Raw genomic sequence first — 24,617 nt, 5'->3', positions numbered from 1 at the left:
ATGGAGCAGATCCAGGCTCAAGACTGTCCCACCACCAGCTTCTGCCTGTCCCAGATTTACGCGAGCTCAAGTGCCTCGTGGGCGTTCAGTTCTCCTCACCCTTTTTGCCCAGGCGATCTCTGCAAGTGCAGTCACCAAGCTGCTGCAGCTACAATGCACAGCACTGACCCCCTCTCCCCCCTTCCAAAACAAGGAGTAAAAGTTTTCAAGAGCCCGGGGTTTGCTGGCATCATGCTTTTAGTGGGAAAACATCCCTTCATTCACTTGTCCAAGTGCTGACAGCGGTGTGTGATCCCACCCCGACCCCAGCGTGGGCAAGCTGGCAGCACAGCAGCCATTCCCATACACCTCTCGTCAGCATGACTGAACACAGGAATTTCTCAGCTTGTTGTGTAATTGTCTGTACCCAGCCCATTATCTGAGCTTCTAGGGATGGTGGAAAGCCCACTCCACTTTGAGGGGAAACAAAGCAGGTTTTTGGATGTGACTGAAATGCTGTGGCTGTGTTCTAAACTCAAAGAGAGTTTCACCACATTGATTCGGTCTGGAAAATATGGATGGCACTGAATTTGTTATACCCAGGGAAGGGTCAACAGCCAGCGCTGCTGTTTGCATTGCAGTCATTTAGAAACCTGAGACACATGAGCGAAATGAGCTCTGGGGTGTAGGACCATGCAAGCAGAGCAAAGCAAGGGTTTCCCATGGAGTTGGGGGACTTGTCTGCCCTGGGAAAGGTTTGTCCCAAGTGGTGCCTCTGGCATGTGTGAAGGCCAATGTGAGCTCTTCAGCTTTGCTGCGGTGTGACAAGCTTCACATCTGTCATGCAGTGTCTGTGGATGTTAAAGCGTAGGGGTACGGAGCCCTACCTGAGGGTGCACGACGTGGGAGGGGGTAAGGGATGAAGCGGGCTGGACTTGCAGTCAGAGCTGTGCGAATGGGTCCCTGCACATCTGGAAAGCAACTCTGGGGTGTTACCAGTGGGTGGGGGAGCGCATTTACAGCTTTCAGGGCTTTTATAAGGTAGGGCATAGTAGGGTCTGGTCATAAAGACTGGCCTTTCATTAGGAGATTTTCCACCTCCAGGTCACTTCGTTTCCACCGTGTCCAGTGTTGATATAAAGCTCTGGGTAAGGGGTTCACTGGCCTGGGTATTTGCAGCAGCCCAGGCTCTCCCACCGAGGAGGGATGCGTTTCTCAGCCCCGCTCCCAGCCCAGGGCTTGCCGTGCGTGCCCCGGGAGGAGCGGCACGGCGTTCCCGCACCGGCGCACCGCCCGGGCTGAGCTGGACCCCCACCACTGTAACCGCTTACGAGGCTTTTTCTATTTTCCCCCCCCTTTTTTTTTTTTTTTTTTTTAAAAAAAAAACTTTGGCGGGGCTGTGGTGCAGACCCGGCACCGCGCACTAGATGTCAGCGCTGCCTTCCCCGGCGCCCCTTTCGGCGCCTCGTTTTTTAACGCTTCCCTGCTCCTCCCCTCTGGAAGAGGTGGGGGGGGGGGGGTTCGCTTCCAGACAACCCCCCACCGCCGGCCCCGTGCCCGCCCTTCCTCCGCGCTCCGCGGCGGCGCGTCCCCGCCCCGGGGCTGGCGGGCGGAGAGGGGCGGAGGTTCCGCGGCGGTGGCGGCGCCGGGCGCGCTGCAGGGGCAGCCCGGCCGCCGCGGGGCCGCCATGCCCGCCAAGTCCAAGTACAACCTGGTGGACGACCGGCACGACCTCCGCATCCCCCTGCACAACGAAGACGCCTTCCAGCACGGCATCTGCTTCGAGGCTAAGGTGGGCGGCGGGGGACCGGTGGGGGGTCCGCGGGGGTCCCTGCCCAGCCCTTGCACCCCCCGACTCCCCGGGGTTCCCTGTCGCCTTTTTCTATACCCTTGGGTTTTCTCCGCTTTCCCCGGGAGCCCTTCCCATTGGGGTACCGGCTGTCCCCCAAACTCAGCCACAAAGAGTTGGGTGAGGCTTCCCACCCATCCCATAAGGATGTTGAAGCTGGACAGGTGGGTCAAGCTGGAGCAGAGCGCCCTGCTGCTTTCCGTCCTTGGCCCTGCGTCTCTCCTTGCTCTGCATGGCGTTGCTTGGGGACGTTGGCCCAGGAGAGACAGGTACTCTGTGCGTCTTCCCGGGAAAGGCTTGCGCTTTTCTCTGCTTTTCCAGCACTGTGGGTAGTGCTGGAGTACTGGCGTGATGGGGGATAGTTGGTGTCCTGCAGGATGCCTTGCACACTTGTGCTCCTCCAAATGGGATAAACCCATCGTGTGAGTAGACGGAGGAACTGCGTGCTGCTTGCGGTGCAGTGCAAGAGGTCAGGGCCGCCCGCCTGAAATAAAAGCTTGTTATTTCTCCTTACATACATAAACCATTCTTGCTAATGGATTTGGCAGGAAGCGCTATTTTTTATTTATTTTTTTTTTTTTTTATTTTAGGATCTTTCAGGCTTTCACTCCACTTAGACTGTGGCTTCCTACAATCTGAGTGCTTGTGCTCTCTCAGCAGGCTGGGAAAAAGCCAAGCTACCTGTCTGTGTTACCCAGCCCTGAGCAGGTAGTGCTGGCCGGCAGTACAGTGGGAAGTAGCCGTCCAGGAAATTTGAAAAGGGGAAACTCAAAGTCTTGCCCCTTTTCCTGTTCCTTGGGGAGATGATTGTCACGTTGACGAAATACTCCCTGACTTGGAAAAAAACTGGTGTTGAACAGATCTTGAGTGGCAGGGAGGGAGGCATCTGTCGCGCACGGTGCATCTGTCGCGCACCGTTGTCCTTGGAGCTTGGGTGCTGGCAGAGGAAGAATCACAGCTTTGGCATCTATTCCTGTGTGCTGACCCGGGGGGACGAGGCTGCGGCTCCTTGGAGGGTGCCAAAGTTGTGTTGTTTCCCTCTCTTCTCGCAGCTGGGAGGGTTCCTCTGCAAAGGCCATCGCCTGCCTGACGGTGGGCACCGTGCTGCAGAGAGCAAAACAGCAGAGGAGTTGTTTATGGAGCAAACTCAAACCTGCTTTGCAACTCTTTCCTGGGAAAGACTGTGCAAATTCAGCTTTGCAGCCCATCCCTCCTGGATTATTGGAGCCAATTGCTGTTTTACGGCCAGCGCCTGCTCACCCCTCACCCATGGGGGGGCTGCAAAGCATCTCCCCTTCTAAATCCCATGTGCCTGGGCACAAGTGCTGTGCCTCTTCCATACCAGGTTTGGGTGGCCCAGCTTGTGGGGTGAGGAGTGGGACAGGGCTCCAGTTGCTCCTCGGTCTGCTCGTGGCTCATCTCTTTTCCGTGCTGCTGGTCTGGCTGCATTAATGGGGTGGTGCGCGTTAGTCTTTGTTAGCTCCTCTTTCTCTTATTTTGTGCCCTGTGGTGTGCGTTAATGCCAAGTGCAATCCGTACAAAACACAGCTTCCGAATTTCTGGGTTTCTCCAGCCCCTGATGCCAGATGCAGAATGCAGATGGCTTAGGCAATTACTCCATCCTTTTATTAGATTGCTGGAGATTAATTAAATGCTTACACTCCTTTAGTTCCTTTTATCCCCAAGAATCCCAAGCGCTTAAACCCGCGTGGCTCTTGTTTTGGCCAGACACTCAGCGCGAGTCACAAAATGAGGAAGTCTGATTTAGAGCAGAACTTTGAGGGGAGATTAAAGAAGAAAAATGCTCATCTGGGGTGCCAGGACTCGCATGCCTGTCTCCTAAAAGCCTCCTGGGATTGCTGATAGGGCGGGCGGCGGGGATCCTGGTGTTACAGCCCTCAGCAGCCGGATCAGCGGTCTCTGCTCTGGCAGCCCGGGGTTCCTGACGAGCTTGCTTGGGGCTCACCGCAGGGGAGGAACGCGGGCCTGAGTCAGTATGCGCTGATTTATTGTTTTAATTTTTCATTGTATTTTTACACTTAGGCCTATGCTGTCTGCTTCTGTCTTTAAATGGCACACATAGGGGATGTAATGCCTGTTTTGGTTCATCCAAAGCTGCTGGCATCCATGCTGATGTTCCCCTTGCTTCTTGCCCGAGGCAGTCCCAGTGTCCCAGGGTGGGTGGCTGTGGGCAGTAAGGATTTGGGCCCTTTTCAAGCACGGAGGGATGGACTCGCTCTGAGGCAATCAGTGTTGTCACACATGATGCCATCAGGAGACTTGTGCTGCTCCTGTGTCCCCACTGAAGCTACTTGCAGCCATATGCTCTGGCACGGGGATACCGAGTCTGTGCGAAGTGTCCTCTAAGGATTACGTTAATCCATTTTCTGGAGATAAATCCAATAGTTTGAAAATCCCACTCCATCTTCTTAGGAGGAGTAATACATTTCACACTTTTGGATCTGTTTTCATTGGCCACCCCTCTTGGCATCAAACCCCTCTGTGTCCTTGAGGTGCCTTGGCCAGGCTGCTGGGAATCGGGGGAGCTGGCTCTGAGGGAAGGCAGGGCATTTGCCTTCTTCTGCGTCTTGTGGTCTGAATTGTTGAACAGAATCAAAAGCCTGGCCTCTTGAGTTAGCCGAAGCATTTGGATGAAAGAGCTGGGAGCCGCAGTATGGCGCAGGGGAGCAGGAGGCATAGGTTGCCACTTGTGCAATTGTTTCCTGGTGAAATAAATGGGTATGTAGAGAGTAAAGATTCCTTGTGTCCTCCTCCACCTCTCCACCCAGCATTTCTGCTCTGGTCGGGGTGAGGAGGAGGGAGATGTGAGCTTACTCCTTATCTTCCTAAAGCCTTGATGCTGCAAAACCAAGGGCCAGCTTGTGCAACACCAGCAATTCTGTGCATTCAGAAATCATGACTCAGGCTAGTCCAATGCCTCCAGAAAGATCAGCATGTGGAGGGAATTAAATAGGGTGGTGGAGCCTGTCACTGCACTGCCGGACCCCCTACCCATTGGAATGCTGGGGTGCACACAGAAGCTGTTACTGGTCCCCCCTGAGAGCCCAGTGAGCTCTCAGGTGCTCACTGGGCTGGGCTGTTGTCCTCCCCTGGAGATCTTGTGGTCCAGAGCAAGGTCCCACCTACCAAATACACATTATTTGGAAACAGCTGTTAATCCTTCAGTCCTGAGGCTTGTTAATCCATTTGCAGTGCCCTAACGTACATGGTTCCCGATGAAGGGAGATGGGGTGGGTGCAAAGACCCTCTCTGCTGCTCCCCCATCTGCAGGTGAGGGAAGAAGCTGTCCCTTCTCCCAGAAGATCCCTGTCCAAGCAAACCATGGTCCTTGGGAAAACCCATCGCCTGCAGTCCGTGACTGCCGTGGGCTGGGACAAGCCATGTGCTGAGACCCAGCTTTTCTGACAACAGCCCTCTTTGCGGATAAATGTGGGACTGGAGGTTTGGGCGGGGATTGCTGTTCTTCTGGGCAGCAGGTGGGGTTTTTGGGTTCGGGTGGTGGTTGGTTTTTGTGGGCTGCTTTTTTTTTTTTTTTTTTTTCCATGTAAGGGATCTTGGCAACCAGGCATTTTCTGTCATTTGTCAGTACATTTTTCTGCTTTTGTGTGTGGGAAACTGAAGTTGAACCGAGCATCTGCTGCTGTCTATGTTTGGAGATGGGACATGAAGGAGACTTAGTCTGATCCAGTATGTCCCTTCCTGTGGACCTCTCCAGCTCACCTGCCACCACGTTCCTGAGGCTGCCAGCGCTGGCAGTGCCTGCTGGTTGCTGCAAAGATAATCACTCTATCAGGAAAGGGGTTATAGCCTCAGGTGAACACTAAGCAGCAAATGCGTGTGTGTTTCCACTCTTGTGTATATTTTTATGTATGTAGGCGCCATACATAAAAACGTTTGAAGTGAGTTGAGTTGCAGGTGGCTCCGATCGGGGTCTTCAGTTCCCCTCCTCTGCTTCAGTCTCCCTTTCCAGTGAGATTCCCTTTCCTGGAGGGCTGGGAAGCCAGAGACAGGTTTCACGAAGCTCTGCACCTCTTTAGCTGCCTGGGAGAGACATGGCAGCTTTATTTGAGGGCTGTTTGTACTGGCAGCTCTGGAGTACGGTGTGCTCTGTCAGGGCTGCTCAGCCCAGAGCAAAGCTGCAGTGTGATTTTTAGCCTGGGATTGCTTGCTCGAGGCTATAAATAACCTTCCCATGTGCCACAAAAGTTCTCGTCTGAAACAGTGGCGTATTCCTGCCATACTTGTTAAGTCAGTTCACAGGTTGCTTAGTGAAGCTCTTAGCAAAAAAAAAATAAGCTTTGCCAGGATTTGGCAAAGCTGTGTGTTCCCAGACTGTGGGTACCGGCTGGGCAGCGCATGGGACTGGCAGATGCCAGAAGGTCCCAAGGAAGAAGCGATGGGGGTGGGATGCTCCCAGGCCTTCTCTCTGGCTGCTGAGGTGCGGATCCCGTACACGAGCGGCTGTTAATGCTGTAGCTGGGTGTATGTGCAGGAAGCTCAGCCCCTGTGTGGGGGGCAGCTGTGGGTGGCATGGCTGGGCTGGGCGGGGGGGATGGAAACGTGGGTGAGTGGACAGCCTTGCTTTATTTGGCATGGAAAAACTTCATCTCTCCTGCTGCAACCCCTCGCTCTGTGTCCTGGTGTCCCTGCTGCAGGGCCGCATCCTGCTGCAGAAGGTGTCCGCCCTTATTGCGTGAACCCCATTTTGGCCAGTGAGAGGGGAGGGTGGGTGCAGTGTACAGTGTACATGGCTGGGGTCTTGTCTTGGGCCCCCCAGAGCTCTGTGTTCCTGGTACTCGAGCCCCTGTGCAGCTCAGAGGCAGCTGCAAGTGCTTCTAGGCTCAGGCAGGCAGGTAAGCACTAATATTCTTAGGGCATCAGCTTGACCAGTGCTGCCGGGCATGAGGTGTCCCTGCGTTAATGCCCGCTGTCGGGTTGCGTAGCTCTGGGTCCGACATGCTGCGTTAAACTACCTGGGTCCCAGGGCTGGGTGCACCCTGGTGTCCTCAGGGTGCAGAGCCTGGTTAAGGGAGGACTGGGCAGGACTGGAGACCTCCAGCTCAGCAGAGAGCCTGCTGCACCCTCCTGCCAGGCTTCAGGCTGGAAAGCCAGGACTTTTTTCCATTGAAGTCAGCTGACATCTCAACTTTTCCATCCCTTTTGGCCTCTGAGCCTGCACCATTGCAGTCTGAGTAAAGTTTCCCCCTTTGCTTCCAGCATGGCTGGGTGTTCCTGGGTGCAGGGCAGAGCCAGGGCTGTGCCAGCCCGGCCCTGTGGCTCCCTGGGCAGGGGCTGTGTGTGGGCGACCGGAGAGCAGGAGTACTGGGACAGCAAAAGACCCAGGAACAGTATTTCTCCTTGCTTTCCCTGATGGTGACAGCGTGGGGAGAAGCCCTTATCAGCCAGGCTGGATGTTTCCCTGGGCACTGGGGAAATAAAGAGGTTTCAGATCTTGGGGCACCTGGCTGGGGACTGGTGCCCGAGCACTTCGGCCCCTGCTTTGTGGCACAGCCATGTGTCATGGGGCCAATGTCCCAGTACCTGGTGCAGCCTCATGCCACTGTGGACTCTTTGGAAATCTTGGGACCCTCACGCCCAGTATCTGATGCCTCCCACTCAGCTGCTGGTACCTCCAGTAACCCCTCCTCAACCCAGGTGCAGGACCCCCTGCTCGGATGAGGTTCGCCTGGCCCTGAGGATGGGATGCCCCAGCCTGGAGCTGGTGCCAGCGTGTCTCCTTTGGCTGCCCTGCTGCCTGCCTGCAGCTCTTTTGCAGAAGCAGTGCCTCCTCATCCATGACAAGCTCTCTGACTCAGGGCGGCTTTCGAAGCTGGAAATGCGGCAGCTGGCCAATCTAGACTCCCCATGTACGTCGGGCATGTTTCAGCCCTGACCTTTGGATACAGTATTGGGTGGGCAGAGCAGCAGCGTGCCTCCCTCGGGAAGGCGGCAGCTTCTCTCTGGGAAGGCTTTCGCTGCCCACTGCTGCCTACCACCCACAAAGGATCTCATCAGCACCCCTTGGAAGGTGTCCCCCCATCAGGGATGTGGTCGGCCTTCGGTTTTCTGAAAATATCTGCCACCTGCTGTCACATAAAAAGCACCTTCTCTGAGAAAAGTCATTTCTGACACAGCAGAAAATGAGCAATATTAAACAACCTCAAGGAAAAATGAGAAACTGAGTGACTTGTGCAAACATTGCTTTGGCAAAATGCTCTCCTTTGTTTTCTTGTTTTTTTTTTTTTCCTCTGGCCTGGGGAGGACTGGTATTTCCCTGAACTGGACAGGTCTTTTGTAAGCCATGGGTGGAGGGTGTGTGGTGTGGGCTGTGTCTGGGGGCTCCTTCCAGCTGTGCCTGTGACAGACAAGGGGAGCCTGTTTGCATGGGAGGAGGACAGCACGCAAGCCCCCTTTGGGTGCTGAGAAGTCCGATGGGTGATGGCCACCAAGCCTGTGCCATGGCAGAGTGAGGGGCTGCTCTTTCTGGAAGGACCGCTGGAAGGCTGGATCCCACACACGGGGATGAGGAACAGTGCGGGGCACAGGGGACCGAGAGCACCCTGCAGAATAGGTGCTTTGTGCCCGCCCACGCCACTGGGTGATGCAGCCCCGAGTGGCTCTGGCCGTTTGCAATGCGAGGGCTGCCTTTGTGGGGCTGCCAGAGCGCCTTGTTACAGAAGGGACCCCCTCAGCTGCCCATTCACCGTGGCTCTGAGTGGGTGGCCTTTCTTCTCCTAATTGGGTCGGGGAGGAGGGGGCTGCCTGAGACTGCCCTCCTAGCTGTGTCCCCTGCCTTCAGAGCACGGGGATTGGTGACCCCCTAGTCCTGCCTGGCTCTTGGGTGCAGGTGGGGGGCTCCACCTCTCCCCCTGCATCCCCTGGCAGGGTGGTGGGGCCACAGATCTGGAGGTGATTATTTGGAAAAGCCACATCCTGCATATGGACATATGGTTTCCTCCTTGGTTCCCGATGGCTTGGGGAGGGTGGGTTCTTTCATTTGTTTATTTTCTTTGTCAGCTCTCTTTCACACAGCTTTATTTTCCTTCCTTTTCTCTCTGCCACCTTCCTTTCTCCTCCCTGGGCTCAGCCCTGGCCCTGCTGCCTCCCTTTCCTGTGGGATCGACCTGCTGGGACAGATGCTGGTCTGACACCTGGTAGCTGGGACATCATCCCCTGCGGGGACCAGGGCCACCACCGTGGCTGGCACCTCGCTTGGGGCATGCGGATTTTAAAGGCAGGCAAAAGCCCATGCCTGGGGTCTGGGAGCCCCTGTGCTCAGGGAGTCCCTAGGTCTCCTTCCCTGGAAGGGGGGAGCTGGGTCTCAGCCTTGGGGTGGGATGAGGGGGAACTCTGCACCCCGGAGGCTCCTGCTGCTTTGCCGATCCTTGCCTCTGCCTCCCCTGCTTTTTCCCACACCTCTTCCTGAAATGAAAGTCGGTGCTGTGAGTAGGAGGGCTGGAGGGGAGCAGAGCAGGAGCAGCCCTCGGTGCACTTATCAGCTGCAAATCACTAGTAAATACGGGTGGTTTCTCTGGCCATCCCCACTCCTTGCCTGGGAAATAGTAGTTTAGCTGAAAGGCTGACCTCCAAGTCCACATTTTTGGGAGGATACTCATCACATTGTGAAGGGTTACTCCTCTGCAGCGCAGTTCCCATATGTGATTTCTGCCCTGAAGGCAAAAATAATCTGGGGAGATTTTGTCCATCTGTTGAGTTTTGTGAAACATGCAAAAAAATACCTGCCTCCAGAGCAGAGGGAGGGGTGGGTGTTTTTGGAGCTGTGAGCACAGTAATCTGTGAAGTGAGCCTACGCTGGGGCTGGAGGTGCCGTGGGCTTTGGTGGGGCACACTCCCATGGGATGTGGGATGCAGCAGGATGCCGGGGAGACCAGGTTTGGGAGCAAAGGTGAATCCTGCATGTTTTGTGACCTGAGCCCCCTGTTTCAGGTGTTTGCAAGCATGGGCTGGAGGGGCATAGCTGAATTAAGGGGCGTAGGTAGGATGGCATCAAGACACTTCCTACTGCTGGTGCTGTCTTCCAGGAGGGCCATCCAAGGAGGTCCAAAGTGGTGTCCGGTTTCTTCTCTGTCACTCACTTATGGGGTGGCCCAACCCTGACTGTCTCAATTCCGGGCACGAATGAGTGTTGCTGTTGGCCGAGGTTGTGGTCGTCAACCAGAAGGTTGGCATTGTTTGAATTCACGTGGCTGTGGGATCCAGCAGTGGATGGGGCCGTCTCCTGCCAAGCTGCTCCTGCCACCGCTTGCCCTGTCCTTGCATGTGGCTGTACTCTGCGCTTGCCTGTGCAAGGAAAACACAGGGAGAAGGAAAGCGATTACCCCTCCAGCAGCAGGGACTTGGTGCCGTTGGGCATAGCTGGAAGAAGAGAGACATCCCCTATCTGTCGCCTTTGCTAGCAAAAGTCTGTCCTCCTTGTAATTCAAGCTAAGAAGTTTCCCTTGCAGGTGAGTGGGAAGCAGTGCTGGGTGGTCCCTGGCAGAAGAGCGGCATGGGCAGGCTCAGAAGGAGAGGTGTAGTGGAGCCAAGATGTTCACCTGGTGGGGAAGGACAGGGAAAGGCGTTTCCCTGATGTGCTGCACGGTGACTGTGTGCTCAGGGATCTGGCTGCCTCAGCCCTCCTCCTCATCTCCTACTTTTGACTGGTGATTTCCAGGCTTTATATAAGAAAAGGGAATTGATTGATGTCAAGGATGCCTCTCTTAATGTGACCTGAACCTTTGAAGGGGTTGGAAGGCTCTGCTTAAGGGATGTGACTAAAAACTTATTGAGACTTGTGCTTTTGCAGTCGGGCATTCAGGAGCTGGGGTCTGGGCAGTTAATGCGGCTGCTGCCAGCGGCAGGCATCGCGGGCTTTAATTCCCAGTTACATAAAGCGTCCCTGCATCATGGCAGCCTGCTCCGCATGTGATGAACACGCCAGCTGTTTGGTATTTATTTTTATATCCTCTCTCTTTGCGTCTACTCTCAGCACCGACTGCCCGGTGCTGGTCGCTGGGTGCCTGCCTCCATCTGCACCTGAGGCAGGAGCTGTGCGGGGGGGGCGCTCACTGAGTGCGGGGTGCAGGCATAGAGGCTTAGCGAGGAGGGCTTTCGGGGATGGCACACATACACAAAACCTAGAGGTGATCCTGCAGCCCCTGTGCTGTGCCATCAGTAGAGGTGGCAGCAGTGTCCCAGCTAGGAGTCCCGCAGTGATGCTGGGTGAGGAACAACGCCTCTCTGCAGCCTCTGCCGGTGCGCTCACCCCTAACACGTGTTCGGCTATTTAAGCGCCCGTCTCAATGCTGGTGCTTGAAACTGGTGACCTGGGTTTTCATGGTGTCAGCAGAGGTTATAGCCATATTCACAGGGATGTATAGCCCTGCCAGCTTCAGTGCCCGTGCTGTGCTGCCAAGGGTTACGTCAGCACTCGTGTCGAGATGAAGTGTGGGAGCACAGGGGGCTAGTAAATAGACTCAAAATGCTTTTCTTCTAACTACACGTTTTTAGCGCTCTACATTGACTCTTCATTGCTGGTCTGTTTTCTGATCCTTCTTCTGAATCTGCCCTCTTCCATTTTATTTTTAAAAAGGTTTTTGTTCGGCGTCTCTCTGTGCTGGGTTGCAGCAGTGCTGCCTTTGGTCCCCTTTGAATAGCAAAGCAGCTCCTTTCTTCTGGAGGCTTGGCCTGGAGGCTCAGCATCTCTGCAAAAACAGCCAAGGGTTTGTCAGGGCTGTGATTAAGCAGTGAAAGGCCTGTCACAGGACAGGTTGCCCCAGCTATTTTAGGGATATTCCAATATCCAGGTCTATAATAGATGACTCGGTGCAGCTGAGGGGATATTGGCCTATACCTACGTACTTTGATCATGGCATAGATGAATGAGTCCTGCTGGCCTGATTAGTGAAGTTATTTTATTGTTAGAATAAGGGCTGCTGAATGCTTGAAACATTTTGTGGTGAGAGAACAGCTTTGTGGTGGGAGGCATGCAAGGCTTCGGGTGCAGTGGGCAAAACACCCCAGAAGTGACCCTTGGTTCCATCCAGGGATGCCATCGAGGCCATGGTAGGACCACGAGGTTTCCAGTGCTGTGGAAACTCAACTAATCAGTTCTTTCTTTCCCTCTAGTACATTGGGAGCCTGGATGTGCCACGGCCAAACAGTCGGGTGGAGATCGTGACAGCCATGCGGCGGATCAGGGTGAGTGTGGCGAGGATGCTCCTTCCCCTTGTGCATCAGGGTTGTGGGGGCACTGCTCCTCGGTTTCCACTTGCAGCCTTGTCTCACATAAGTCCCATCCTCCAAGTTATTCATAACTCTGTATTTTTCACTGTCACTCTCTCCATGGAGACCTCCATGTAACCCAGGCTTGGTGACTGCGAGCTTGTGACTTTGTGCCACACTATCACATTTGGAGCATCCCCAGCGCTGGGCATCCCGCATGCCATGGCTGGGGATAGCTGCAGCCCGAGTGGTAGCAGGGCTGTCTCCATGCTCATGGTTCTGTGTCCTGTGCAGGAGCATGTGCTGCAGAGGCAGGGATGGGGTGGAAGGTGGGCGCGAGATGTGGGGCTGCTGGCCCTGGATGGAAACCGTCCAAAATTCGGAGGATTTCCTCGTGTATGAGTCCCAATTCAAAGGTAACAGCAAACTACTTGTGGAAGAGGTATGCTTGTGTTTTACTTCTTGTGTTAAGTGCTTCAGCTGCATGAAAATAGAGGTGTTGCCTGGATGTGCCAGCAGGTTAGTGCCTGGTAAACGGCAATGTGCAAATTAAAGTGCTGAGTAACGAGCTCTGGTGCTGGCCAGCAGCGAGCTTGTTTAATGGCAAGTAGGTCAGGGGATGTCAGCTGCTAATGAAGTCATCTGGCTTCCCAAAATACTTGTAGTCAGGATACGGGGCAATCTCTCCGTATAATGCTTGGGTGATAGCCAGGAGAGGAGCTTTTCCTCTGCTCCCCACCCTCTCGCCTGCACAACTGGAAGGTGTTCAAGAGTGGGCTGCGAGGTGAGCGAACCACACGCCCAGTGAGGTTGCTGCCCCCAGGCTCAAAACAGCAGGAGCTTGACTGCTCTTCGACGCATGAGACAGCCCTTTGGGTGGTGGCTGGACCTTGGTCTGACGTATATGGTGGTGTGGCCACAGGCATAGGTAGTTGGGACTGTGTGGCCACAGGCGCAGGTAGTTGGGTCTGTTCCATAGGTCACAAGCAAGAGGTCTACCCTGTCTTCCAGGGATGGCTCTCTCCTGGAAATAACACTCTTAATTGAAGGAGCTGAGGATGCTTGCAGGGATGCTGAGTAATGGATGAATTACCTTTCTGGTGGCCTCATGGGATCCCACGAGCTCGTGTGGCTGAGCAGCCCTACCAGAGCTTGGCTGTCACCCTGCTCCTCTCTCAGCCCCTCCTGCAGACTCTTGCTATAATCTCATTTTCTCTTATCACCAGAGGAGGAGAGGGGTGGTGTACCCCAAGGAGAGGAGTATCATATTCCAAGGACACAGCTTGCAAGTTTCAAATTTAAGCGTGTAAATAGTTTGTGGGCTTTTCTCAGCAGCTTTCCTACCCACTGCCCTGTCCTCTCAGTGGTGGTTAATGCTGTGGCCGGTGCCCAAGCTGGGAAGTCCTTTATGGCATTACGTTTGCTCACGTTGGTTCCAAATGAGGTTTGGGACAGGACAACTGTGATACCGTCAGGAGCTCTCATAAACAGCTGTTTCCTCTGCTGCCTTTCAAGATAAGACTTTTGAAAGAATGCAACTCCAGCCCCAAAATCACATGACTGTGCAGCAGTATGGGAGGACTGGCACAACTTTCAGAGCTTAAATAAACCCTACTGTGTTTTTTTGTTGACCAGTATAAACTTAAGCATAGTCTAGACAATTCATAGATAAAGCTCTGAATGGCTGAAAGAACACAAATTAGGGTAAAATAATGATATCTCATGATGAATAATGTGTTTGAAACACGTGCTCAGATTTCCTTGATCTAGTGTAAGACGAGAGAGATGCGAGTCGTTGAAAGGCCATGAGTTTGCAGATCACCTCTGCCAGGGAGACTTTTAATGTCTGTTTATTTGTCACGGGGTGCTGTTTGTGAAGAGGGTGCCGGGAGGGTTTGTTTGATGGGAGTTTACACATGAAGCCCTTCCCTGGTTTCCCGTGTTTTGCGCTGGCCTTGCACCCAGCAGCAAGAGTTACTGCAGCATTGCAAGGGCATTTGCTGGCTGGGCTGGGTGCTGGAGGCTGGCTTGAATTTGGCTGGAGGTCAAGGAATGCGTGTCCTTCTTAAAGCGGAAGGGTAGTTGTGTTCTTTAAGGAATAAAGTAATTCCCAAAATATTGGCTTGGGGGAAACCAGAGGAAGAAAAAGCTTATTTAGGCACAGAAAGCCAGCGATGGGAGATGTTCAAGTGCAAGCTGCAGTGGTTTGGTGTGTGGTGTGTGAAGCAGCTCCTGACCTTGAGGTTTGTATGGTTTTTAATGCAGTCCCTGGTTTAGAGTGGAAGCGTTATGTCCTGGCGTGTTCTGAGTTACTTGCTGCCAGTGATGGAAGGGGACCTTCTCTGCCCCCCTCTGCCACTCTGGCTCCCCTTTCTCAGTGCTGCCTTTATGCTAGCTGCTCACTGGCCTTCGGCACTATTTACTAAATGGTTGAAAAAAATGACCCTACAAAGAAGTGAGGAAGCACCCTGCCCCACAGCAGGGGTCTCGAGGGGGAGGGCCCCCTGGAAGTCCCCGTAACTGCCCATGCTGGGGAGGGATGGGGCCATGAGGCCGCAGCATCTCCCTGCAGCACTGCCTCCCCTCAGCTCCCCAACACTCGGGACTCGGAGGGCGAGCGCCGGGGGCCTGGCTGATCCCGGCTTCCTGTTTAGATGGAGACCTGACCCTCTGGGGGCAGAGAGGAAGGACATGGCATAGCCAGCATTGCTGGGATTCTTGCTCTGGCTGCGCTCTGCTGCCCTGGTGCTGCTCTCTTGAGAGCAAAGCAGAGCAACAGGTGGTGGGCATAATGGCTCCACCAGAGCAAGATGTAGATATCAAGCCCAAATTTGGTCCCTTGTGTGGATCTGGATCGAGAGGGACTTTATCCAGGGAGTCGATGTTGCAGGGCAGGGATGCTGTCCCCATCCTCCCGCTGCTGAAGGGCTGGCAGCAGCATGGCCACCCTCACGGTGCTCTCCAGAGGGACGGTTTCTGTCCAGAAGCAGGAGGATGTTGGAGAATTCTCGGGATTCTCGCAGCTCGGGGGAGAGGAGGGAAGGGGAGGTGCTCAGCTGGCTGCCTCTGCCTTCCTGCGTTTCCTGCCTGCTCCGGCTGGCTTGCTGCGGACGCAGCCCTGTCATGCTCTGCACCTTGGTGCAAATCCCTGGCCCTGGAAGGACTCGGTGGACTGGGACGTTGGCCCTGTCAAGGATGCACTTGGACAGCAATTTTCTGAGTGTTAGCTGCAGCTTTCCTCCAGAGCCTACATCTTCTAGCTCTTTTCCAGGGCACCAATGGCCACGTCAGTACTAATAAACACAGTAGGCCAGGGCTTGCTTTCCTGGCAGGCGGCTGGGTTTATGTTCATACAACTGACCCCCTTCTCCTCCTCATCCCACAGCAGGGTGACCAAGTCCATGTTGCTTCATGCCCTAAACTGCTGGAGTAGATTTGCCTTCAAAGTCCTCCTTGGCTCCTCGGGATGCAAGGTGTGATGAACTGATCTGTAAGTCCAGATAGTTACCATTGGGCACCTGAATGCCAAAAGATCCCAAGCTCAGCAGTAATTAAATGCTCATTAAAGCTGCAGCCAGCCTGTCCTGTTGATGTGAGCCCGGGGGACCTTCCTTGACCTGACTCTACTGGGAAGCAGCAGCCCAGGCGCCACAGTGCTCTTCTGCTCTGCCCCGGTCACGGTCAAAGCTTGAGAAATTCAGATGGGAACCCATGATGGTCTGGGATGGGTTGTACACCCATCAGTTACCGAAGAGGGTGTTAAAGCATTGGAGAGCAAGAGCCCAATTGATGCACCTTCCTAACCATTAAGGACTAGTGAGTTGTTGATGATTTCAGTTTAAAGTGCCTGAGCTAGCTGCAGGGCACACTTTTTCTTTTTCTTTTTCTCTCTCTCCTCTCTCCTTTTCTCTTCTTTTTTCAGACTGTCTGAGCACTTAGGGCCCTAAATTACAATGATAACGGTATATCTTTTTTTTTTTTATGTTTTCATGATGTAAATATGTGCAAATGCTTTCCTGTCTATGTTCCTGGCATGTCTCCAGTGCAGGCAGTGCTGCCTGGCTGGGATTTGGTGTGGTCATTCTAGAGAATTTGCAATCATCCTTTTTTTTGCTGCTTGGATTGCTGAGTGCAGCTTTAATACAGGTTTTCTTTGGTGCCAGAGGGATGAAATCCTACATAGGCACTTATTAAAAGCTGCTTCTGTGGAAGTCTTCCGCAAGCCTGTTTCTGGGAAGTGTCCATCTGAGTTTTGCAGACTCAAAACAAGGAGGCATTTCAATCGCTTTAAAATCTAGCTCCTTTACACCTCCTACTCTGTCAGGTACATCTGATTTTGTTGGACTTCTGCTGCTTTGCATAGCTGAGCTCTATTTTAGCAAATTGGCAAAATTGCCGGATTTCAACAAGCTTGGAAGATTTTGCATCCTGCAAGCCACATGCACAGTCGAACTGGTGTGAAAATTGCTGCATTTGGCCAGTTATTTCTGTAGAGCACCTGGAGTGATTTTGAGCTCTTTCAGTTGAAATATTTCCGAGATACCTCTGTTCCTACAATGGCGAGTTCAGAAGAGTGTTAGATCGTTTATAATGGTGTCATCTTTTTTTTTTTTAATTTTTATTTTTTATTTAATCGTGCAAGAAGCAGCACAGCCTTGGCTGTCCCTGCGGTAAAACAGAGCAGGATTTGAGAGTGAGCGGGCCCTGCGAGCATGAGCCCTGCCTGGGGGGATGTGGACCACAGGCAGCAGGCTGGCCAGGAGATGCCCAGGCTTTGACCGCCTGAAGAGCACAGCCTGCTCTTGGCCAAGTCACGGCACTCGCTGCGAGGTGAATTATCGGCTCACTAATGACCTGACATGATTATCCGAGATAAACAAGATTAGGTTGTATTAGATCTGGGAGGAACCAAAGGGATATCTGTAATAATTTCAATTGCGCTTTCAGTGCTCTGACAGTTGCAGTAAGAAGGGTGAAGGCTCCCGGGCAAGTTCATTGCATTTCTCTCTTCACCACTAGTGCCACTTAACTTCATAATAAAATAATGGCTAGTCTGATATTGCTATCAACATGCCGCCTACTTGATTGCATGAAGTAGGTCAGGATCTCATCCTGTGGTTAGTATTTAATCAATAAACTGGTTAAATTAGTACTCAGATTCACCGGAGCAGCCTTTTGACTAAGACTGCCCATAAGGGAGGCATGCTTTCCAGGAGAGTTGGCCAAAGCGTGGTGGCCCTGGCTTTGCTGTCCATTTTAATATCATGGGCAGGATGTGGCGAGGGCTTTCCAGCGAAGCTTTGAAGGTTACTGGCAGCGTTAAGTAGTGTGAGTTGTATGTACACTCTCGTAATGCACATGTAGTAAAATTACAAGTTTAAGGAGGTGAACGACTCCGTGTGGCAGAGGGCAGGCATCTGAACTGGTAAGAAGGTGTGAAGTGTGAGCCATTAGCGCTGGAAAGTGAGGTCTGAGCCCCCGAGGAAGCCCAGTAGGGATGGAGCTTTGCCACTGCTTGCCAGATGGACTTTGGGAAGGTGCTCCCGGGCAGACGTGAGCAAGTACTGCCTGTGCCAGCTGTCTGCTGGGCTTGTGGGGTCATGCGGTGGCAGGAATGACTGGTCTGAGACAGACACGCGACCTGATGGGTCCTGAGGAGACAAGGAACAGGCATAAAATCATAGAAAGGTTAGAGCTGAAAGGGAGCTTGCAGATCATCTAGTTGCAACCACCCTGCATGTTCCTCTTCACCCGGTAGCTGGCCTCATAAATAAGTCATGATAAGCTCATTGCCTTTTGGTTCCCAGCAATACCCTAGCTAGAAGTTCGCTGTCAGGGTTGGGGCAGCAGCATGTCCCTTGTGGCCAGGCTCCAAAGCGTGGTGGGGAGGAGAGCTTGGTGGCAGGGTGTCCAGCCTGGGAAAGAGCAGGGGGTTCCCAGCTGGACAGAGAGCTTAGTTGTGGAGCCAGCGAGGATGAAGGAAACCATAACCTCGACAGGGGAGCGTGCTTTGAGAAGGCTGATGAGCCAGGAGGTGCGTGCTGTTGTGTGGTTTTCCCCATACCTCCTGTATCTCCGAGGAGCTCAGGACTTCTCCTCTGGGCAAGAGTCCTGTGGGCAGGCGGTGCTCAGGGCTCTGACAGGAGCACATCAACTGGTGCTGGACATACCAGTTCAAGCAGCAATGCCCCTGGTGGGTGATGCTGGCCTGTAGCCAGGCAAATGCCTTTGAGAGGGCTGGGAGCCAAGTAGGCTCCGAGCCCAGGGCAGGACTGAAGCTGTTGGCAAAAAGCTGGGAGGCAGCAGTGCCTTGTGTTCCCTATGTCCCCGTCTGCATCCTTGCCCTGTGTTTGCTTGGGTTGGCCTTTCCTCGGCTGGGCTTTCTTCCTTCTCCAAGAGCCAACGGCATCTCCCTGTGACTCACCTCGCACCCCGTCTGGGGGCTTTCTCCAGAGGTGCTTGTGGTGAGTCACGTTACTGGCTTGCCGATGCCATCATCTGAGCCATCGGCAAATATCTGCTGGGAGCTCAAGGGAGAGGATGGGGAGGCTGCCAGGCTCCCTGAACGTGGGGGAGAGGGCAGACCTTCAGCATCACTCCTTCCTAGCCCGGGAGTGCTCTGCCAGCACCAAGCCCTCTCTGAATTCATGGAGAGCCTGTCAAGTCATTTCACAAATGTCTGTCCCCTTTTGTGCCCCCTCCTCTTGTTCCTGCTTCATGTTTGTTCTTCCTTGGCGATGTTACTTCAATCAAGCATTGAGCCCTTGGGCTCTAGCAGAGAACACGCAGAGGAGTCAATGCATGATGGAGAGGTGCCCCTGGCCTTCCGTGTTGGAAGGCTCCCCATGTTGCAGACGTGGTTTTTGTAGCACAGCCAGCCCAGTTCAGTGCCAGGGCTCAGCAGCAGTAGGAGCAGGGGGTCCAGTGTTGTTAACCTTGTTTTCCGCAGGAACACGGCGCAGCTGGGGCACGGACGCACGTAAGGTCAGCAGCGCACGTAAGGTCTGCAGCACACGCAAATGCTGGTAATGCCGAGGTGGCTCTCCTGCTCTCTGCGTGCCCGCTCTGGCTTTTCCTCCTGCCTAGAAGGGAACGATTGTTGCACGCTCTGGCTCACAGGCATGATTGGATTTAGCCTGGCTGTCAAGTGTGAGGTCTGCAGCTTGTTCTGGGAGATTTTGGGGTCATGAGAGCACTGGTAATTACTGTTTGTGAGGGTTTGAAGAGTTCTTACAGAAGCCATCGTCCTTTGATAGCTCTCTGCTCCTTCTGCAAAGTGACAGAGCTGCCTTTGATTGCCTGACCCTCTAACTTGTGTAAACCTCTGCAGAAAGTATTGTTATTGAGGCAAAGGGCTGTGTTCAGTGTCACCAGCCATAACACACCCAGCTCAGTGCTCTTCAGCCCCACCGCTGTCATGGAGAGATGACAGGCTCTTCTGCCGCTAGAAACTTTCTAGCGAAGATAACCATCTCCACTTACCTTTGCATTTTAGAGTAAATTCCTAACTGCCCATAGGAATAAGCTCCAGGTGCACCTGAGAGGTTGTTGAGAGGAGAAAATGGGTTTGAGAGGAGTACGCTGGGATGTGGCTGATTTCAGGGTCTGCAACTCATCCTGGCATCTCTCAGCACTTTCCTGGCCAGAGCTGGACCCACCCCCCTTTTGCAGTCCCTTGAGTTTGTGTCTCCTCACACCCATGCCATTGCTTTTAATTGGAGGTTTTGTCTTCTGATTTACTGCAACATGGAATTTTCCTGTGTTTTTTAGTAAATTAGGGCTTTCATCTGTTTGCTGCCATCATGGCAGTGCTTTACTCTTTACAAACGTTCCCTTGTGCTGACCGCTGAAGCTGATGTTGCATGGACCTGAGCAGAAGAAACACGGGCAGCCGTGTCCTGGGCAGCTGCCTCTTCCAGCCAGGTGTGAGCGTGTCCAGAGATGATACCTGTCTCTTGCTCTGCGATTAAGGAGAGAAATAGCTTAGGAAAAGGAGAGCAAAGAGTAAAAAAACTTCAGAAGCATGAGGTCAGGGATCAAGCAATATTTAATATCTATTTTATGGATGAGAAACTGAGACACAGGGAGATTAAGAGACTTGCTCCTTCCAAGGGAGGCATGCCTGCGCAGGGAACCAGGTTGATTTAAAATTGAACAAAGCTGAAGTCAACACTTTAAATGCTGCTGTTGTGTGTGATCCTTTCTGATCTTGTGCTTCTCTGCCAGTTCTTGAAGGCAAGGACCCCTTGATTTAACTTGTTGAAGTCTTCTCCGCTGCTGTATCACCTGAGAAGAGAGGCAAAGCCTGGAGCTGCAACCTTGCAAAAAAAAAAAAAAAAAAATGCCACATGCCCCTGTTTTCTTCCCTGCTAAAATTAATTCTTGGTGGTTTTGGCTTGGTGTAGCAGGAAGGTTTGTTCCAGGCGACGCTGTACACCAAATGGCCGAAGGGGAAGAGCAGCATCAGAGCCCGCCTTGCAGCTTGTGGTGAGGTGAGAAGGATTTTGGCACTGGGTTTTGTGGCTGTGAGAGCTGTAAGGCCGGGTGTGTGTGTGTTACGGTGTGTTCCTGCGGCATGCGGGAGCAGAGGAAAGGATCACATCTGTTTAAGAGGAGAGGCTGCAAAAGCTATTGTGTGAGCTGGTCTGTGGAATGGATCTCCTTTAATTAGGGAGCTGGTGGAAAGGATGTGTCTATTGTAGGCCAGCAGAAAAACAAGCACAGCCGAGAAGAAGATAAAGGAGCTGAGCACTCTCCCAGTCCCAGGGGAGAAGGGCTGTAGTGTACAAAGCACGATGAAAGCCCTGGAGGTCTCCTGCCTCCTCCTGCCCGCATCTCCTCGCCCCGGGCAGGCTGCAATGGCCATGCAAGGGCTGCTGCTTCTCAGCATGGCACTGCAGCCAGGGGCGCGGTCCCCGGCTGCTCAGGTGTCCCCATGGATGAGAGTCGGTGGGTGAAGTGATGTGCTGTGATTTTTGGAGGGGCTGAGCTTTCCCAAGCTGGAGTGAAGTCTGCCCAGAGGAAGACTCTCCATGAAGAATGTCGCTAAATTTGGATGAATTTTCAGAGAAGAAAATGTTTCCTTCTCAGGCCAGGCTTCCCTGATGGAGAACGAGGATCCTAGTGATTCTTGATCTGTCTCTCTGTCTTTACCAGCATGAGTTTTTCGTGGTGGAAAAAAACCCCAACCAAACCAGTTCTCCTTGCCATATGCTTCCCTGTGGAAACTACTGATCCATTTCTGCAGAAGCTGCAAAAATCGGCCTGAAGCAGGTATTCACTGCAGGAAACTTCAGCAAAGATGGTTACGTTTCAGCTTAACTCTTTAACTGAAAACAGACCCACCTGTGATGTTTTACAGTGTTGTTCTTGGATATGCATCATAGAGAGCCATCTCTTTCTTGTTCCCTCTAATGCCTCACGTTTTGTTTTGGCATTTTGCTCCGATGCCATTTTCTTGCTCCCTCTTAGCATGATGGATGGGATTGGTCTGGACACCTTCAAACACTCCCTGATGCCCAGGAACTCTGGGGATGTGTGTGTGTCTCTCCAGTACTGCAAACACAAAGAGCACATCTCTGCTGACCTCTACATATGTGCTGAGACATCCTCAATATTTAAAAAAGAGAAATACAGAGTAATTGGCCCAAAGCTGGTGGTGAGCGTGATTCAGAGTGCAGGTCCCACTGTGCTCTCTGTGAAAAGACGAGTCTTTCTGTAGTTTGGGTGGATCCAACTTCAACTCCCAGGCTAAAGTCAAAGAGCCTTCAAGGTGAGGAAGCTGCCCCTGAGTCCCAGGTCTGAGCTGCGGACAAAGTCCCCTCCTAGCCTACTCTTTGGATAAGCTAAATAGACCAAGTTTGTTTTAATCTCTGGGACTTAAGAGTCTAGGAAACCTGCCTCATGTTCTTGCTGCCTTTTCGTTAACTCTTTTCTATTGCTTCTTTGAAGCGTATGATAAAGCAGAACATGTTATGTCAGGACGTATTTTATTAGCTGTGATTTCAACAGTGCTATGTTTGAGGTAATTTCACGTTTCTACTTTGCTGTATGTTGCCCTGCTTGTGTGCCCAGGACCACACTGTCTTCCTAGTGTCCTTTCCACGGGGATGACACCTTTCTATGTCTCCGGGTTTTTTTAGGATGCATTTCTGCATCTCATTGTTGCAGCTTCTGTTCCTTTTTCCTTTTGGAGCCTGCTTGGCCAAGGCCGCATAAAATCAACCTGAAATGAGTAGATGCCAAATTCTTGTACACTTGACTTGGATAGCAAATACCGGGTGTTTTCTTCCAGAACTAGATAAAAGTGAGCACTGCTTTGCTCTCCTTGCTGTGGGGTTTTCTGCGAGCACAGTGGCATTCTGTCTCTGTCATTGCTTCATTTTTGGTATCATAGAATGGATTAGAAAGGACCTTAAAGATCACCTAGTTCCAACCCCCTGCCATGGGCAGGGACACCTCCCACTAGACCAGGTTGCTCAAAACCCCATCCAGCCTGGCCTTGAACACCTCCAGGGATGGGGCATCCACAACTTCTTGGGGCAACCAGAGTCTCACCACCCTCATAGTGAACAATTTCTTCCTAATATCTGAATCTCTCCTCTTTCAGTTTAAAACCGTTGCCCTTCATCCTATTGCTACGCTCCCTGATAAAGTGTCCCTCTTTAGGTACTGGAAGGTCGCTATAAGGTCTCCCCAGAGCCTTCTCTTCTCCAGGCTGAACAACCCCAACTCTCTCAGCCTGTCCTCACAGCAGAGGTGCTCCAGCCCTCTGGTCATCTTTGTTGCCCTTGTCTGGACTTGTTCCGACAGATCCATGTCCTTCTTGTGAAGAGGACTCCAGAGCTCCACGCAGTACTCCAGGGGTTCTCACCAGAGCAGAGTAGAATCACCTCCCTCACCCTGCTGGCCATTATTCTATTGATGCAGCCCAGGATAAGGTTGGCTTTCTGGGCTGCAAGCACACATTGCCGGCTCATGTTGAGCTTTTTGTCCACCAGCACCCCCAAGTCTTTTTCCTCAGGGCTGCTCTCAAGCCATTCTCTGCCCAGCCTGTATTTGTGCCTGGGATTGCCCCTGTCTGTGTGCAGGACCTTGCACTTGGCCTGGTTGAACTTCATGAGGTTCACATGTGCCCACCTCTCAAGCCTGTCCAGTTCCCTCTGGATGGCATCCCTTCCCTCCAGCGTGTTGACCGTGCCACACAGCTTGGTGTTGTCGGCAAACTTGCTGAGGGTGCACTCAATCCCACTGTCCATGTCGCCAACAAAGATGTCAAACAGCACTGGTCCCAGCACTGACCCCTGAGGAAGGCCACTCGTCACTGGTTTCCACTTGGACATTGAGCCATTGACCACAACTCTTTGAGTGCGGCCGTTTAACAAGTTCCTTATCCACCAAGTGGTCCGTCCATCAAATCCATACTTTTCCAATTTAGAGACCAGGATGTCGTGCAGGACAGTGTCAAACGCTTTGCATAAATCCAGGTAGATGACGTTGGCTGCTCTCCCCTTATCTACCAGTGCTGTGGCAACATCATAGAAGGCCACCAGATTTGTCGGGCATGACTTGCCTTTGCTGAAGCCATGTTGACTGTCACCAGTCACCTCCTTATTTTCCATGTGCCTTAGCAGAGATCCCAGGAAGATCTGCTCCATCATCTTGCCAGATATCCACTAGTGAGGTGGATTTTGTCACCTTAATCGGGGCTGTAGAGGTGTTATAGATAACATTTTTGTCAAAATGCGTGCAAAGGGTGAAACAGCAATGTATTCTCCAAGTTTCTTACCCAGCATAATAGCTTTGCGTGGTACACTTTTAATTTTATTGAGATAGTTTAGGATCTCAACTTGCATAGAACTAGTGCTATGCTGTGGTCCTTTTGCTTGACATTAGGTTCTGTATTGTCTGTTTTCTAACTCCACCTAAAACCTTGGAATTTTTATTAGTTTGGATTTTTTTTCAAGGATCCAAGTCTATAGTTCGTGCTGCATCTCTCTAAAGGACATTACTCAGACATATTGACTGTAAAATACAGAATTTAGTGAATGATTTTTAATACCTGCATTAGTTATTGCTGAAATAGGAACCATGAAACAAGTGTGATATGAATAACTACCTCTTTTCTCCAGTTACAGCCCAGAAACATTGTTGAGCACTGCCGGTATCTAATGAGCCCCAGAGGGCAGGCTCGTTTCTGATGTGCTAAGCATTTAATGCTGCTGCTCATTCATTCTTTATTAATTGTCTGAATTTCGTAATTGCTGATTTAGTTACAGTCTTACCAGCCTGCCTTCCTTCAGTTTATCATTGCTCTTCTGCCTGGCTGTTCTCATCTGCCTTCTCAACCGGTCTTACTCAAGTTTTTTATGGAACTGTGGAGAACAGCTCTTTGGTGAGCAGTTAAAAAATACCAAAGTAAATCCCGTGTTTCACAGCTTGGGGCAGAAATCCTGCCGTGTTCTGATTTGACTTTCTTTGCTGAGCTGACACCTTTCTGAAGCGCTGTGCAGGTGTGTTCTTACGGTGCCCCTCTCTTTGTCAC

General features: G+C 52.3%; 1 protein-coding gene across 2 annotated transcripts in view; it reads left to right on the top strand.

The window, feature by feature from the left end:
- Nucleotides 1-1,497: 1,497 nt before the first annotated feature.
- The window catches only part of NOS1AP (nitric oxide synthase 1 adaptor protein), a 44,476-nt gene continuing 21,356 nt past the window's right edge, over nt 1,498-24,617 (top strand). Inside the window, exons 1-2 of one of the 2 annotated variants that reach the window (XM_063343358.1) lie at nt 1,498-1,771; nt 11,978-12,049. In XM_063343358.1, coding sequence (XP_063199428.1) covers nt 1,667-1,771; nt 11,978-12,049 — 177 coding nt within the window. In that variant the 5' untranslated portion in view covers nt 1,498-1,666. The remainder of the gene's footprint in view (nt 1,772-11,977; nt 12,050-24,617) is intronic. The other variant, XM_063343359.1, reaches the window with a different exon arrangement.

This window comes from Chroicocephalus ridibundus, chromosome 8 (genome assembly GCF_963924245.1).
Source record: "Chroicocephalus ridibundus chromosome 8, bChrRid1.1, whole genome shotgun sequence".
NCBI lineage: Eukaryota > Metazoa > Chordata > Aves > Charadriiformes > Laridae > Chroicocephalus > Chroicocephalus ridibundus.
The sequence above is the reverse complement of the archived record's forward strand: the minus strand, read 5'-3'. Positions and strand labels throughout refer to the sequence as shown.